At 46.6% G+C, this 15673-nt stretch overlaps 1 protein-coding gene across 1 annotated transcript in view; it reads right to left on the reverse strand.

Moving 5' to 3' along the window:
• The window catches only part of Tcerg1l (transcription elongation regulator 1 like), a 183841-nt gene that overhangs the window by 143791 nt on the left and 24377 nt on the right, over nt 1-15673 (reverse strand). The window contains exon 4 of the mRNA XM_034515698.2: nt 3459-3656. Within this exon, the coding sequence (XP_034371589.1) occupies nt 3459-3656 (198 nt within the window). The remainder of the gene's footprint in view (nt 1-3458; nt 3657-15673) is intronic.

Raw genomic sequence — 15673 nt, forward strand, 5'->3', positions numbered from 1 at the left:
AACAAGGACCCAACAGGACACTGGATCAGGGATGTCACAGAGTCCACAGATCCACATCCATATTCTATCTTCACTGAGGAGTACAAGAAAGACACACAGTCCAAAAGAGGGACAAGTTCCACAGGTGTCCGGCCTGTGGAGAGCAACCACAGGTTTTGGCCGCGCACTTTACACATCAAAGGAGACAGCCTCATTATAACTGAGCTAGGAGCTGGCCCCTGGCTCTCTGAGTATAGGTTTAGAACTGCACACACACCAGGGCTGCAGACTTAGTGTAACTCCTCTGGCCCACTTTTCACCACAGAAATTTTCTTTCCAGTGCTTCAGCTAATGAAACACACACACACACACACACACGCACGCACGCACGCACGCACGCACGCACGCACGCACGCACGCACACGTACATGTACATGCGCATGCACACACTGACCTCTCTGCCCAGCAGAGCTTAACCATGTTGCCCTAGTGCAAGGTCTCATAGTTTCTTAAATGATACTCTATAATCTAAACCAGGGGTTTTATATGGAGGTAGGACATGGGGCTGTCCTAAGGGTTACAGGACCCAGCCTCTACATACATGCTGACATAATCAAAATCCATCTCTAGTGGTTGTGTGATATCCCCAAGAGGCAAAATTGTCCTCAGTTGAGCCTCATTAACCCAAACTATATGAAGCCCCTGGGGCATCTGGCTTTTTACAACAGGCAATAGCAGACTCATCATCTTGAGTGGGAATTACTCTTCCATCATGAACAGTTTGCTCACCACAGATATACCAAGGACCACAGACTGCAGATAAGCCTGCATAGACAACATGCTGCATCAGCCCTGCCTTCTCTGTCCACGTAAACCTGTCTCCTCCACCTCACTCCACACCGAGCCCATTAAGGACTTTGTCTTCCTCCTGATCCCAGCCTGGATCATCATTTATAGGGGTGTCAGGCATTTCCTGACAAACTGGTTCTCTGAAAAGTCTGTTCCTTCACTTTGCTCATTCCATGAACTCCTGAAAGTAGCTTAGGAACAGGCCTACAGCTCAACAGGAGTCTTAGTTAGGGTTTGTATTTGTGTGATTAAAAAAAAAAAATATGACCAAGAGTAACTTGGAGAAAAAAAGTGTTATCCCACCTTACAAGTTCCAGATTACAGTCCATCACTGAAGGAGTCAGAGCAGAAACTAAAGCAGAGACCATGGAGGGGTGCTGCATCCTGTCTTGCTCCCCATGGCTTGTGGCTTGCTCAACCTGTTTTCTTATAGCATCCAGGACTACCAGCCAATGTGTATGGTACTGCCCACAGTGAACTGAGACCCCTCTACAGCAATCATCAATCAAAGAAATCCACCGCAGGCTTGTTCACAAGGCAATCTTGTGGGGACATTTTCTCAGCTGAGGTTCCCTCTTCCAAAACAACTTGAGCTTCTGTCATTTACATAAAACTAACCAGAACAGTGGACAGGTTGTACATCTTCCAGCTCCTTTAAGAAGCTCAAAGGACACTTGATATGGCTTTTTTTTTTCACAAGAACTATACCCAGCACCCTTCAATGGCCTTCTGTGCCCAGTTAGACAAGAGACTCAGGCCAACACAACCAGTTAGCCATACCTCCCAAAGAAGCCCTGGCTTGGACACCCCTGGATTTAACTAGAGCTGGAAAGGAAAGCCGGCAGGCAGTATAGTGTTTGGTTTCAAGATAAAATTTCATAAGCATCAGTGGATTGAGGGGTTTTAGCCCACAGCTTCACACAGCAGGAATGTGGGCTTCAAACACAGATTGCCCAAGGGCTTGTTCCCATCACATCTAAATGAGAGCTCACGAGTACACTGAAAAGGAATACAGATTTCAGTCTGGGCAGTAAGTGTGCTACTGGTCAGCTAGTCTATGAGGCTGGTAGAGGAACACAGAGGCAAAGGTCCAATTGAAAAGGACCATGTTAGAGTCACCAGAAAGAAACTCAATAACTGAGGGCATACTATAAACCTGGAACATGGGTTATTTATCTTTGCCTTGTATGCATGTGAGAGAATGTGCATATATAGAACATGTGTATGCATACATGCATATGCTTATATGTGCATATATGTGCTTGCATGTGTCTCATCTAGTGACATGTTTCCTGTTGTTGAGAGTGTAGCAAAGAATGACATGGTTAAACATCCCTTATACAAAGTGCTTGGGATGCAAACTGTATTGTCTTTGGAATATTTCCAGATCTTGGAATATTTACATACACATAATAAGACATCGGGTCTAAACAGAAATTTATTCATTTTCTATAATATGTACACAAGCTTGAGTTTATTTTATGTAATGTTTTAAACATTTGTATGCATAAATAAAGTTTTCTAAAGTGGAACTTTCTGACCTATGGCATCGAATCAGTGCTGAGTATTTCTGGCTTTGGATTTGTTGATCCCGGATTCTCAACCTGTCTCCCGCAGGCTTACTGTATAAGCTCTACCACGGCACATGACCAACTCTCGAAAGCAACTAGATTCAGGGATGGAAGATTTACTCTCTGGCATTCCAAGTTGACATTGCTATCATGCTTGAAGAAACCAGCATTGCACAAGACACAGGGCACACTGACTCCAGTCAACAAATACAACACAGAGAGCCACATGCACATCACATGGACACAGTAACTAATGTGGCCAGTCTGGGACCCATTCCACAACTCAAGAACCCACACCTCTGCACCTCTGCACCTCTGCACCTCTGCACCTCTGCACCTCTGCACCTCTGCACCTCTGCACCTCTGCACCTCTGCACCTCTGCACCTCTGCACCTTTGCACCTCTGCACCTCTGCACCTCTGAACCTCTGCACCTCTGAACCTCTGCACCTCTGCACCTCAGGATGCTGAGATACTTCAAGTTTATCCTCTTCAATTCTCCAAAAAGGCTCAGTACCCTGAGGACCAATGGTTTAGGAGCCATTATGCCTTTTGTTCCCTGCCCCTGCCAGATGGGCAGGACTTCCCATATACCCACAGCGCTATCTCAAATCCCAGGCAGGACTAAGGAGAGCCGGTGTGCAGCTCAGCAGTGGGACCTGGTGTATCACTTGCCGGGTCAGTGCTCTTCTTGGGTGAGCCACTCTTGCTCTCTGTCATGTGCCACACAAGGAAATGACTGAGATCTCAGGGTTATGAAGTAGCTACACCAGTTGAGAAGGGATCTCTTATCTTTTCACACAGGCACATACAAAAAGCCACGTGGGCACAGTCAAGCCATGCTACATGGAGTCCATGTGTATTTGTATAGTCTGACATCAAGCCAGCCCCACACATTCCCAACTGAATTCTCCCCACACTGGATCTGGCCTCCAATAACCTACAGCATAGGTCCAGAGACAGTGACCAAGACACTGAGCCCCTTGTCCCAGCTGGTCCTGCTTCTCCAGCTCAATTCTGGGAGCAATTATGGCCTTTTCCGGTGGCACAATGTTCCTACCTGAGAATGGGGCAGTCCGGAGGGGGATTCTGATGGGGGTCAATGTCAGGAAATGGCACGGCTGCATGATGGAGGGGGTCAGGCCTCGGAGTTCCTCAGGGTCTACAGAGACCATGGCAGTAGCTGCAGCAGCTGTGGCAGCAGTGATGGTGATGGTGGGACCTCTGCTGATTGGCTTAAGGCTGTCATGGCAACCACCTGTGAGAGAGAGATCAAGGTCAGCACATGTGACACACATCCATTTCAGGTAATAGTACCCTCAAAAACATGAAAGTAATACCATCCCCTTCAATGACATCCTGTACTGGATAGCCTTGTCCCCAGAGCGAGTCTTGTTCTTCAACAGATACACTTTACTGGTGATACTCAGAGTGGCACATTAGTGAAGTCACCAAGGAAGAGCCAGAACACGTGCACCATAAAGGGAAATAGAGTCACTGTGGGACATGTGTGATGTGGGTCATCTGAAGTGACTCTGAGGATGACACTAAGAAAGTCAAGGTGGGGAGGCTCTACAGAAAGGAGTGATTGTGGGCTAGGGTGGGATGAGTTTCAAAGCACTGGGACTCAGGATGCTGGCCACCTGCCCTAATCCAGCGAAGAAATCAGCACCCACTCAGGCTCTCCCACGTGATCCAAATACAGAATCCAGGGATGATACCAAAGCTACTGACAGTAAGTAGTTCAGGCTGCAAACTCACTTTTAAACATCAACCTCACGGCCATACAACCAATCATCTGTGGGAGCTGACAAGGTGCTAAGCAACGGCAAGATGGAATGCCTGCTTTCCCAAGAACTTTCCAAAAGAAAGTGGACACACTTTTTCAAAGTTGGTTTTATGATATAGGTTGATGGGTATGAGTCAAGGGAGATGGACCGATGAGTGGGTCTTTATTGAGGGAAGATCTTTATTGAGATGAAGACCCATGGCACAATTATTGTAGAACAGGAGACTGAGGCATGCTGGACCCTGGGAAGAAGTGCCAGAAAGTATAAAAGTTCTGCAATAGATGCTGCCCCACATGACACAAGAGCTTTGAGGAAACTGGGAAGCAGAGTGGAGTAGAGTGGTGTGCTGGGCATTCTGGGATAGATGCTGCTCCACATGACACAGGAGCTTTGAGGAAACTGGGAAGCAGAGTGGAGTAGAGCAGTGTGCTGGGTGCATCAGGCTAGGCAGGTGGGCACAGGCGTGTGGATGATAAGGTTTGCTGCAGGACAGTGGGCAGGCTCAGATGGGAGAAATATCTGCTTTCCTGTCATGGTCACACCCTGGCTGTCTTTTGGTATATGAACAGTCAGGGGACAGGGCTGACTTCTGAACAGGCAGAGCATTGAATGTGAACCTTAAGGGAGGCATCCACAAGAGAGAGAGAACTATGAAGGCAACTAAGAAAGTATTGAATATTGTGAAATCAGATTAAAAAAAATAGACATAGGAGAAAGGAAAAAAGGTCCTGATTGCGCATGTCCAGGTGGCAGAATCGTAGTTGATGTTTTTCTTCCTGTCTTTCCACATTTACAAATTCCCTAAGAGGGACACAGACCATCTTTTAAAATTCTAAAATACAGAGCAACTAAACAGAAGAAGCTACCATGCTCCCTCAGAGCCCTCCATAGTTTTCCTGTCATTACCACTGTCCCCAGGGTGCTGCATGTCACCAACCATCAGCTCAGACTGACACACTGTTAACTAAAGGGCAGCTTTCCTTCCACGGGTTCTTTTCTGGAATATACTGTGTGGATTATGACAGATGTAAGATATATCCACGTAGCATCCTATACAAGAGTTTAACAACAGGCCGCTGATCTGCCAGCCCCTTCTGTTCCACACCCCCCTCCAACACACCCAACACACACACACCAACACACCCAACATACACACCAACACACCCAACACACACACCAACATACCCAGCCACTGTTCGCAAAGCATCAAAGTCTGGCCTTCTGCAGAAGCAGAAGCAGAGCATCATGTAATTGCAGGCACCATTGTGCAGCCCTTTCAGTTGCTTGCCTCCGCTCAGTGAGCTGCATTGCAGTTCCCTTTCTATCTTTGTTACAACTCAATAGCACATTTCTATTTTATCATTGAGTAATATTTCATTATAAAGATGTACCAACATTAATTTCCCCCTTGCCTGTTGAAGGGCGTTTTGGCAGCTTCCAGGTTTTGACAATTATGCCCAAGACTGCTATAAGTATCTGCAGACAGACTTTCTCATGGGCATGCTTTTCAGTTCCTTTGGGTAAACAACACAGTGTAATTGATGGGTCACGTGCTACTGGGGCATTATTTTTGTTTGTTTTTAATCTTTATACATGTGTATGGTATGTGTGCATGGTCATGTGTGTGTGTGCAGGCAAGCATGTGATAGAGGACAGAAGACAGCCTTGGGTATCATCCTTTACTTCCGTCTTCCACCTTTAACATAGTCTCTTGGTTGCTATTGTGTATGCCAAACTGCTAGCCCAGAAACTTCCAAAGTTTCTCCTGCCTCCATCTCCCATCTCACCATAGGAGTTCTGAGATTACAGACACACGCGTCCATGTCCAGCCTCGCAGGAATTCTAGGGAGCCAAACTCTGGTCCTCAGCTTTTGGGATAAGTAATGCACAGATGCACCTCTCCAGCCTGTACTCAGCTTTTAAGGAAACCTCCAGGTCATCTTCATTCCCTACCCAGTGAGTGAGCATCTTGGTTGCCCACAACCTTGCATATGCTCTATGTCATCTGTGTTCTGGCCCTGGTCCTTTCTGCTCTGCGTGTAATAGACTGCCAGTGTTGTCATATACACATTTGAAATCAGTGCTATCAAGAATGTACCGCCATCACAATAGAAGCACACCATGGACAACTGGTGAAATGGAGCAAGTGTCCTCTTCTTCCCCACTGAGACCTGTTCCCTTCTCTCTTCTGGAAGCCTGAATGATAAGGGTGTGTGTCACAATCCCCCTGTGTGTTTGCCTTTATCACAATGAGTTACAGAATCGACAGTTTCATCCTCACATAGCTTCCAAGAGCCAACATCAGGACACCCAGAGAACAGAGTACTTCCACATTCGCATCCTCACCTTCGTCATAGGTGCTCCCTGTTAGAAGTAGCCATGCGTAAACAGCTGAGCCAACATATTATTTTATTCCAGTCACCATAAAACAGTGCTGGGGGCCAAAACACTGTCAGCACTTTGGGGATGGATGTAAGGTCAGCTAACAAGGACATTTTGAATGTACTGATACACTTCAAGACCTATCTGAAAGTTTCTTAATAAGGGCCATCTCCCCCTCAAGGGTCCACTTCTACTCATTTCACTACAGCTACAGAAAATACAGCCAGAACGTAATTGCACATGTGATTGTCTCAGTAGCATGAAGTGATGCCAAAAGTTCAGAGGACTGGTAAAGTGGAAGTGAGGCTGGGGCTCAGGGAGACTGGGAGGGTCCAATTATGAGAGCCCTCAGAAACCCCAACTAGACTAAAGGAATGTAAATCCCCTCCAGGCTTCCACAATATGACCCTCATCCTTACAAGACCAAAGTCCTGCCCAGCCAGGAGCTCCTGGGAACCATCTTTCCATAGTCCCTGGCTCTCTACAGCAATACCTCTCATCCCTACAAGACCCACATTGTGCCCAGCCAAAAGCCTATAGGAACCAGTTGACCAGGACACTTGACTCTTAGTCCCCCAGAACAGTTCCTCATGAGCCACGGGAGACAGACAAGAAGCATTTGCCCCTGCTCTAGCTTCTCTGCAGCCCCGTCCGAAATGGAGCCCATTGTGAGAGTTCTAGGGAAGAGGCTCCCACGGGACGCCTTGCTCTGTGCAGGAATGACAAGACAGTTTAGGATAGCTAAAGGATCTAGAGGGTTTGTAGATATGGTTAGTATGCTACTGTCCCCAGACACAACTCACAGACTGGAACCTGAAAAGGCCAGTACAGAATGCAACCGGTTTTCCGGGTGACTACCAGGGATGTCCTGGGAGGGCATCTCAGAAGCTGTGTCCCTGACCAGACTGTGTGTGCAGCAGGTATATGTGACAGGCAGGCTCTGCAGGGAGGGGACAAGACTCCCATCCCCAGGGATAGTCATGGCTCTCTATTTTGCTTTCCTGGTGGTCCCTTCATATCTAAATCTCTCTGAGACCTGGGCTGACTCTGGTGATATCTGTCCTTGAGAGGACAGATGAGGGAGAACCCAAAGACTCAAACAAGCCCCCGTGCCAACCCAAGCTTCCCTTTCTAGGCCCTTGCCTCCACTAACCCCTATGTCAAGATCCATTAAACCTTGAGTACCCAAGTGTAGGTGCCCCTGAAAGGGGAAGACTCATGTCTGCAACTGTGTTGGCCCCAGCCTAGACTGTGCATTATTCTGATGGAGAAAAGAGAATACAAAGTTGTTATTTTTTGATTCCCTACTCCATCCAGTACAAATTAAAGACTCAGTTCTCTTCCACTGTCTTCTGAACTTCTGATGGGATGAGCCCCCTAATCAGAAGCCCCTCCCAACAGACCAGTCTCTAGGCTGCAGAGTTCCCACCAGAGACAGACCGCAATGAGACCTTCGAATGGAACCTTCCCTCTATCTCTGAAGAAGTGTTAATGACCACACACTCCAAATATGACAATGACATCTGATAATAAAAGAACTTTTACTACTAAAACATGCTCCTGCAAGATACCATGAGTCAGGAACCTCGCAGAGCATATGAACGCCATACTTAGGGGACCATGTTATCATGTCTTTCCTTCATAAGACAGAGTCAGACCTCACAATCTCAGCCATGTGGTGAAGTTTCTGAAATCAATTTGCTCTATCCTTTAAAATGAAAGTGACCTTGACTAACGGTAGAGAAAGTTGCCATTATAAAAGAAACAGATGCTCGTGCAGGTGAAAGCATTTTGCAGCTAGAAATATGAAAATGTTTTTAATCACCACGTGATTTCTGTTGCCAAAAATCATTTGTCAACTTAAAAGCAAAATAACTATGACTCATTAATCTTCCCTTTAAAAACTGAAAAGATTTAAAAAAAAAAAAAAAAAAAAAAAAACAGGTTGAGTTCATTTTGCTTCATACAAAATTGCCCCACCTCCCAATGTGTTCACAATATCTGTCAAATACCAGTAGGAACAGAATGTTAGCAAGCAGAATGAACAGTATATCCAGGGTTGGTAGATGATGAGGAGAGAAGAGGTCCCATCTCCCTCAGACCCTCTGAGCTGCAGGTCCCTGTGGTCCCTGACCTCAAAGACATCAGAGCCACTGAGAGGCCCACAGTGGTTGCCAACCCTCCTCTCCAGGCCACAGATCATGACAGCAAGCAGGAGGCACTTTGAGAGGGGAAGGATTGTGTTTCCTGTCTCTTCCAGTTGCTGTGACCTAGGCACCTGGTATAACACCATAATGGAGGACAAAGTCTTTTCCTGACAGCTTCGGAGGGCTTGGTCCATTCACATCAAGAAGGGTGTGGCAGAGTAGCTGATATCACCACAGACAGGATGCAGAAGTAAGAGTGTACAGAATTGGGCCATGCCGAGGGCTAGCCACCATAGACATGGGCCCCTAGTTCCTCCAAGTAGACCCTGCCTTCTCCCATTCACTACTTACCAGTAATGTGGTCCCACTGTGAACCCATCCAGAAGTTCATGTATGCATATATCTGAGCCTTAATGACCTAGTCATCTGTAGAAGGCCTCTCACAGCCTGAGGAATCCTTGACTGCCACCCCTAATAGTTGTTGATCTAATCAAGTTCACAATCAGAATTTACACGCACAATACTGGTGGACTTGGACAGAGAGAGTCATAGTTTACAATGCATGGGAGAAAGGATGAGGCTGATGTTGGCTCCCCTTCTATCTCATCTCCCAGCCCTGGATCACAGCAGAACATCTCTGTGCCAAGCTGCACACAGCTATGGGACTGAAAGACGATATGATAGATGCAAGGCACGAGGCATCACTGGACACAAATAGATAAAAGCTGCTGGGTACCTGCTGCTTGAGAACGCCAGCCAGGAAATGTGTGGAGCCAAAAGAACCAGGATGCCAACTGCACCCCCTGAGATCTGCCTCTCAGCTGAGTTTGGAGTATAAGCAAGCAAGCGCTCAATAACCTATGTCAACTGATAAATAATGACAGGAACTTCCTTTCCCTAAAGGACTTCAGAAAATCCTTTCGTTGAGTAAATAAATAGTAAGGTAAGATAGGTACAGACAGTAAAACCTGCTAAGCCAACAAAGATAAGCCAGGAAAGCCATCCCATAAGGATTACTTATAAAAGTCAATGTTTTGAGCAAACCAGTAATTAACTAGGTGCTTCCTTGAAAGCAGCATAGGGCTGGGTTCATGAGACACATCTGTATGGGATCAACTTTAGCTGCTGCTGCCCCTCTTGTGAGGCATGCAAGCGTAGGAGACAGTTCACACCCTGGGACTTCACCCCCACTTGGTTTGCAGTTTATGCACACCTGGACTCTTTCAACAATTCACTTAGGAACCTTCTTCCTTCAACTGTATGTACTGTACATATAACCTCTCTCCAGACACAGCACCTAGAAACCTCAGAACCTCTCCATCCCTACTTGCAACAGGATACCTGTACTCTCATCTTTGAATAAAGGTGTAAGTTTCCCCACTCCTGGTAACAATCAAATTTAGACAGTTCCTATTCAAGTACATTCCGGATGTACCCAGGTATAAAGAATAGAAGGGTTAATCTGGCCTGAACTGGATTTGAGAGCACAAGCACTAAGATGAAACTATGTCCTCTAGCAACATTTTAGAGAGACCACTCTCTACCATCTTATGCATATGCATAATTGGTGTGGATACAGTTAAAACCAGATGCATTATGGAATGGGGCATGAGTAGTACATACATGATTAAATAACTCAATCCGTGAACCAAAGTAGATAATTCCCCTTAGAAACCAGGTTTTCCTTCCCCTTAGATCCACAATATGAACCCTAGACTCAAGACCCAGGGCTCTTGAGAACTCTTTCTCATGTGATCCACTGCCAATCTTAACAATGCATCCTACATTTAGCTAGCGTTTTTCTCCACATAAGTTCATCTCACTACTGTTGCAAATCTGTGTGAGCATTATTTTCAGGTATTTGGCAAAGAAGCCAAAACCCTGGAAACATCTGGCCCAGACCTTGACCACTGGTAACACTCTCTGCTGCTGGGGTTTTCAAGGCCACCCCACTTATCCTTGCTCTCAAACTACAAAGGGACTGTTTGCATGTTCTCTTGGAAGGCAGTCCTCAGACAGACATGCAGGGGAGATCTTTAAATGCCTTGCTATGGCAGAGAAAGCTAGGCTTCATGATGTCCCCCCTCCCCCAAGACACGTCTGAGACTGAAGTGTTCAGATTCTTCAGGGCCATGGACACAGGAGGCATCTGGTTGCTAACATCTCTGGCTGACTTAGACACTTCACTTCAGAAGTGAAGGCAGGCAGTGGGTTCTACATGTACCCTACAGGGCAATTGATGTGCTGTTACTGTCTTCTTGGAGCCTGCCTCCAAATTCTGAAACTATTTGGGCTGAAATTTGCTTCCCTGTAGACATCAGGCTACATGAGCTGAGCCGTGACAGCATAGAACCAGGGATGCCCCACAGCTGGCTGGACTGTCCCATATCTCTGAGCCTGTTCTACAGCAGGTAAGCCCTCAGCCCTTAGTATTTCTTTATGTTTTGAAATGGAGAATGTTGGCAAAAAGGGCTCTAGCATCCATCCTTAGCTATTATTGTTAGTTGTCATGAATAGCAGTGGCTACAGAGCAAGATGGTAAATATCCAACATCCAGTTTTTACAGAAGAGGGGGCCTTGACTATGACATGCCACATCTGACAGGGAGGACACCCATATTGGGGCAAACTTTAGGACTCAAAGTTGTGTGGAGTGTTGGGTAAACAGCAGAATGGCGAGAGCCTCTGCCAAGCAGAGTCTGATGAGCACCAGCTGTCACCCTCTCTGCTGAGCGAAGCATTCAAAGAAATAAACAACCATTCGTTAGCGATGTCTGCTTAGCAAATGGTTTCAGCTCTGGTGGAAATCCTTCAGGCACTGCGCTACTGACTGGTCATCATTTCTGCAGAAAGGATTGAGTGATGAGGATGGTGGGATCTCAAGGAGGTCTAGTATGTGTTGGGTGGGGTAGGAGGTATGCTGGAGAGACCATGGAACTTGCAGAGGGCATTGGGGAAACTAACAACAGTCTCTTCATTTCCATTTTGTGTGAGCACTCCTGTGTTCCAAGGAATAAGAAAATCTGTTAGGATTCAACGGTGGTTTTCTGGAAGAGTAGCGACAGGTTTCATGGGTCTATGAAACAAGCTGATACAAACCCAGCCTCCTTGTGTTTGAACTGTGACTTAATGATGCGGCCAATATTTGCTTGTTTTGGTGTTTGTTCTGCTTGTTTTCTGAAAGAGACATCTAATTCCTGGTCTTGTTACAAGCACTGAAGGTGCCAAGGAAGCAAACCTGCAAGCTGTGCTGGACCATCTGCTGAGTTCCATAGGCAATGCTCATCTCACACGCCCAGTGAGATCTTGTTGACTCCCAAGGACTCACTGCACTGATCTCCCCTACCCTCCCAGGGCTGGGAGCAGCATAGGACCCTGATGCTCAGATTGTCATTTGCATAGAACACCCATGGCTGGCAAGAAGGACAACCCTTGCTCACCACTTCTTTTCCTGGTCTGGTTCTATGTCCCAGTCACAGACAATGATCTTTAAGAATGAGGGAGGCCACACTCACACGCAACCTCCCATTGGTGGAGCAACACAGGGAGGCACAGAGATGGTGCTGATGGCATTTTGGACTTCAGTGTCCTTGGCTGCCTTGCCTGGCTTAGAGGTCCAAATGGTCAGCTTGAAGACTTGACTGACCCACTGAGTCCTAGTGTTCTTATTTTCTGAGAGTGTATTCTCGATCCTCCAAAGGGAAGTCTTAAGGGGACAGTGCACGATGTCCTACTGTACCAATCTGTGCCCCTATAAGACAGCAAGGCTATAGAGTGCCCTTCAGTGTTGGCTACTACCAACTAACATCTTGTCCAGGTAGGGTATCCTTTCAAAACAAACATATGTGGAAGAAGCCCTTTGCTAGTTAGTCACTGGAACTTACACACTGGGAATCATTCTAGACATGAATCTGGAGTAAGGGGAAAAGCAAAGGGACCTGGAATGGCAATGTCCTGTTGAATATACACAGGTACCCAGAGCTAGATAGGTGGGTGAAACTGCAACCTTCATGGGGTCCACTACACTATATATATCTAGCCAGAGTTCAGCTCCTTTCAGACCGCAGGCAGCATCTCAGGAAGAGCCGTTCCAGTTCCAAAGCTGCTTCTTCTTTTAGTCTCTCCCTGTAGGAGCCAAAAGCTGTATAAGCAGGGAATCCCTGCCAACCAGTGACAGGCTAGGAGGCCTTCAGACAAGAATAACAGGTGGTTGTGACCAGGTCCTGGCCTGACCCTCCTATGGAAGTGCTACAAGCCACTCCCGAGTTTGCCTTCCTTGAAGCCTCAGCTTAAGAAGAGTATTGTCCTTATGACAATGATGTCACTAGTGCATTCCTGGGAGCCACCGCCAGGACACCCCATCTGGAGGCCTTGGAAGTGGTGGAGAGCAGTTTCTGTTCAGGGCTTTAGTCTGTTCTGTTCGACTCTCTGCTAACTTTGATGAACCGCTTTGACCAAATTCTACACCAATTCACCTGACTCTAGGGAACATGAGGCCAAAGCCTTAGGGTTCGATTCCTCAGCCTCAGTAGCCAGAAATGTGGAGGATCCTGGGCATGGAGTGAGGGTTCCTCCCCAGGATGTCTGAACACATGATGCTGGCCATGTTATTCCTTCCCACCCCTCCCTCCAACTTCCCTCTCCCCCATATCCACACTAGGTTGAGATACATAGCAGGTGCCAGGTGAAGGATGGATTAACTCATGCATAGTCTTTATTGCCCTCTTCCCTGGAGGTTCCACTTTCTATCAGATGACATGCTTGGAGCCTCCTATAGCCACTTACTGTGCACACTTGTCTCTAGCTGTATCCCCTCTTCCTCCCAGCTCTCTGACCACACTTTTTCACTGCCCTCTCTGGATCCCTTCAGGCCTACCTAGATCTTAAAAATGTCTGACTAGATAAGCAATGGCCCTAGAGAAAACCAAATACCATTGTTCTACTAAAGGAACAGTAACAATAAAATGTTTCCTAAAGACATTCTGCAATACCCTTAGAACTGTGCCCTGCTCAGCCACCATGAGAGAAGCTTCTGCTTGCAGTAGACAGGAACTAACACAGAGACCCATAACTGGACAACATTCCTTGGTTGGTCTCAAATACCTGGTCCTATGTGATCCTACTGACTGAGCATCCTGAGGAGCTGGGTGTGGCTCTAGGCCCACTCCACAGTGTCTAGCTCCAGGATTGGGTTCACGATATAGCTCATGTTTTGTTGGCTTTTCTGGTGGACCTAAGCATCAGCTGGGTGAGAGTCTGTCCAGTGCTGTCACCACTCAGCCCTGCTGGCAAAGATGGAAATGTCTCAGGCTGTCATCCTTTTAGTCCAATCTGGATGGTTACCTTGGGTGGCACCTGGCAGGCTCAGGAGGTCAGCGTAGAGCCTGAAGCAATGTGAACTGACCAAGAATACTCAGCCGAAGCTCATGATAGATGCTTTCTTCAGAGTCATTATTTCCAAAACTCATGCCTTTCCCAGTTCAGTACTGAAGGGCCAAAGCCGGGACTAATTCTGCCATCCCATTTCCACTCCCAGGCCATCAAGACCATCTTACATGAGTTTCCTTCAAGAGGCTAAAATCTAAAAGTAATAGCTTTGTTGGGTATGTTAGGGAGGAAGCTGAAGGCCCGAGTTCAAAAAGCCCACAGGCTCCTGCTTTTACAAACTATCCTACCTCCACATTCCCCACTGAACAGACACTAAGATGCCTAATTGCCAAGTCACCATACCACACAGGTACATACACACAAGCACACACACACACACACAAACACACACACACACACACACACACACAGAGCTCTCGCAGCCCTAGCAATGCTGACACTAAAAGACAAGTTATTTAATCCCAGGGAGGTGGAGAATTCATTTAGCTCTTTTTGTCACTTTACAAATACTAATTTATTATTTTATGATTTCATGTAACTTGGTACACAATAATTTGAATATTCAGTTTTATTAAGACTAGAGATTAATTACAGTACTCCAAAGAACAAATTGCTGCTAAAACTAAGTAGTCTGAACATCCTTGGCTTGGTAATGAACAGAGTCAGGGAAGGGAAGAACCCAGGATAGCAACGTTCTCCGTAAGTAACGACTTGTGGTGGTGACAGGTTTTCTAGAATGTGGAAGGGAACCTGTCACAGAAAGGAACTTGGAGAGCAGCAGCTGAGGCTCAGGTGCCTGGCAGAAAGCTAACAGTAATAGCATCCAGGCGCCCTGGCCATGCTGGAGTCTGGAGCTAGTTTATGAGAACCCCTTGTCTCCCCCATATTCACTGTCCATCGGGACCCCAGCCTCACTCACCTCCACCACATACATGAACAGATTCCTGAGTGGTATCGTGCTCAGGAGACGCCTGCTGTGCTCTGTCGGTCTCGAGCACTTAAAATGTGTGTTAACAGGAGACATTTATCCTCTGAACAAACCATTCAGTGCCCACCCTGCAGAGTCCCAAGACAGTACATATGTGTGGACTGAGTATCTTCTATGGACTCTGATGGTTCTGACCAAAGAAAGACCTGCCATACTAGAGAATGGCTGTGTTCATAGAGGTAGAGTGGGCTAGCTCTATTCCTAGCACACAGAGGGCTCCTCTGACCTCCGGTGCAAGATAATACCCCATGGTGGTAATAAAGTACCGGAAATCATTCTGAGGCACGACTTTCTCTTCAGAGACACATTTAGACAGCAATGCAATCAACCAGCCTATGGTTTTTAGGAACTTTCCTGCTTTGCAGTACTGATCTTCGTTATGAAATTAAGGTGATTGAATGCTTCATAATTGAGATACCAAATATGCTTTCCTCTCCAGCACCTGCGTGAGCGACTCCTGCTCTAGAGCCTCCCTAGGTGAATGCAGGCGTCTGTTTACATTCAAGACTTGAAGACTTGGATCTAGATGAACATGTCCATTGTGATAGATGACTGTATGCCTAAAAACCCCAAACACTTTT

Source organism: Arvicanthis niloticus, chromosome 1, assembly GCF_011762505.2.
Source record: "Arvicanthis niloticus isolate mArvNil1 chromosome 1, mArvNil1.pat.X, whole genome shotgun sequence".
NCBI lineage: Eukaryota > Metazoa > Chordata > Mammalia > Rodentia > Muridae > Arvicanthis > Arvicanthis niloticus.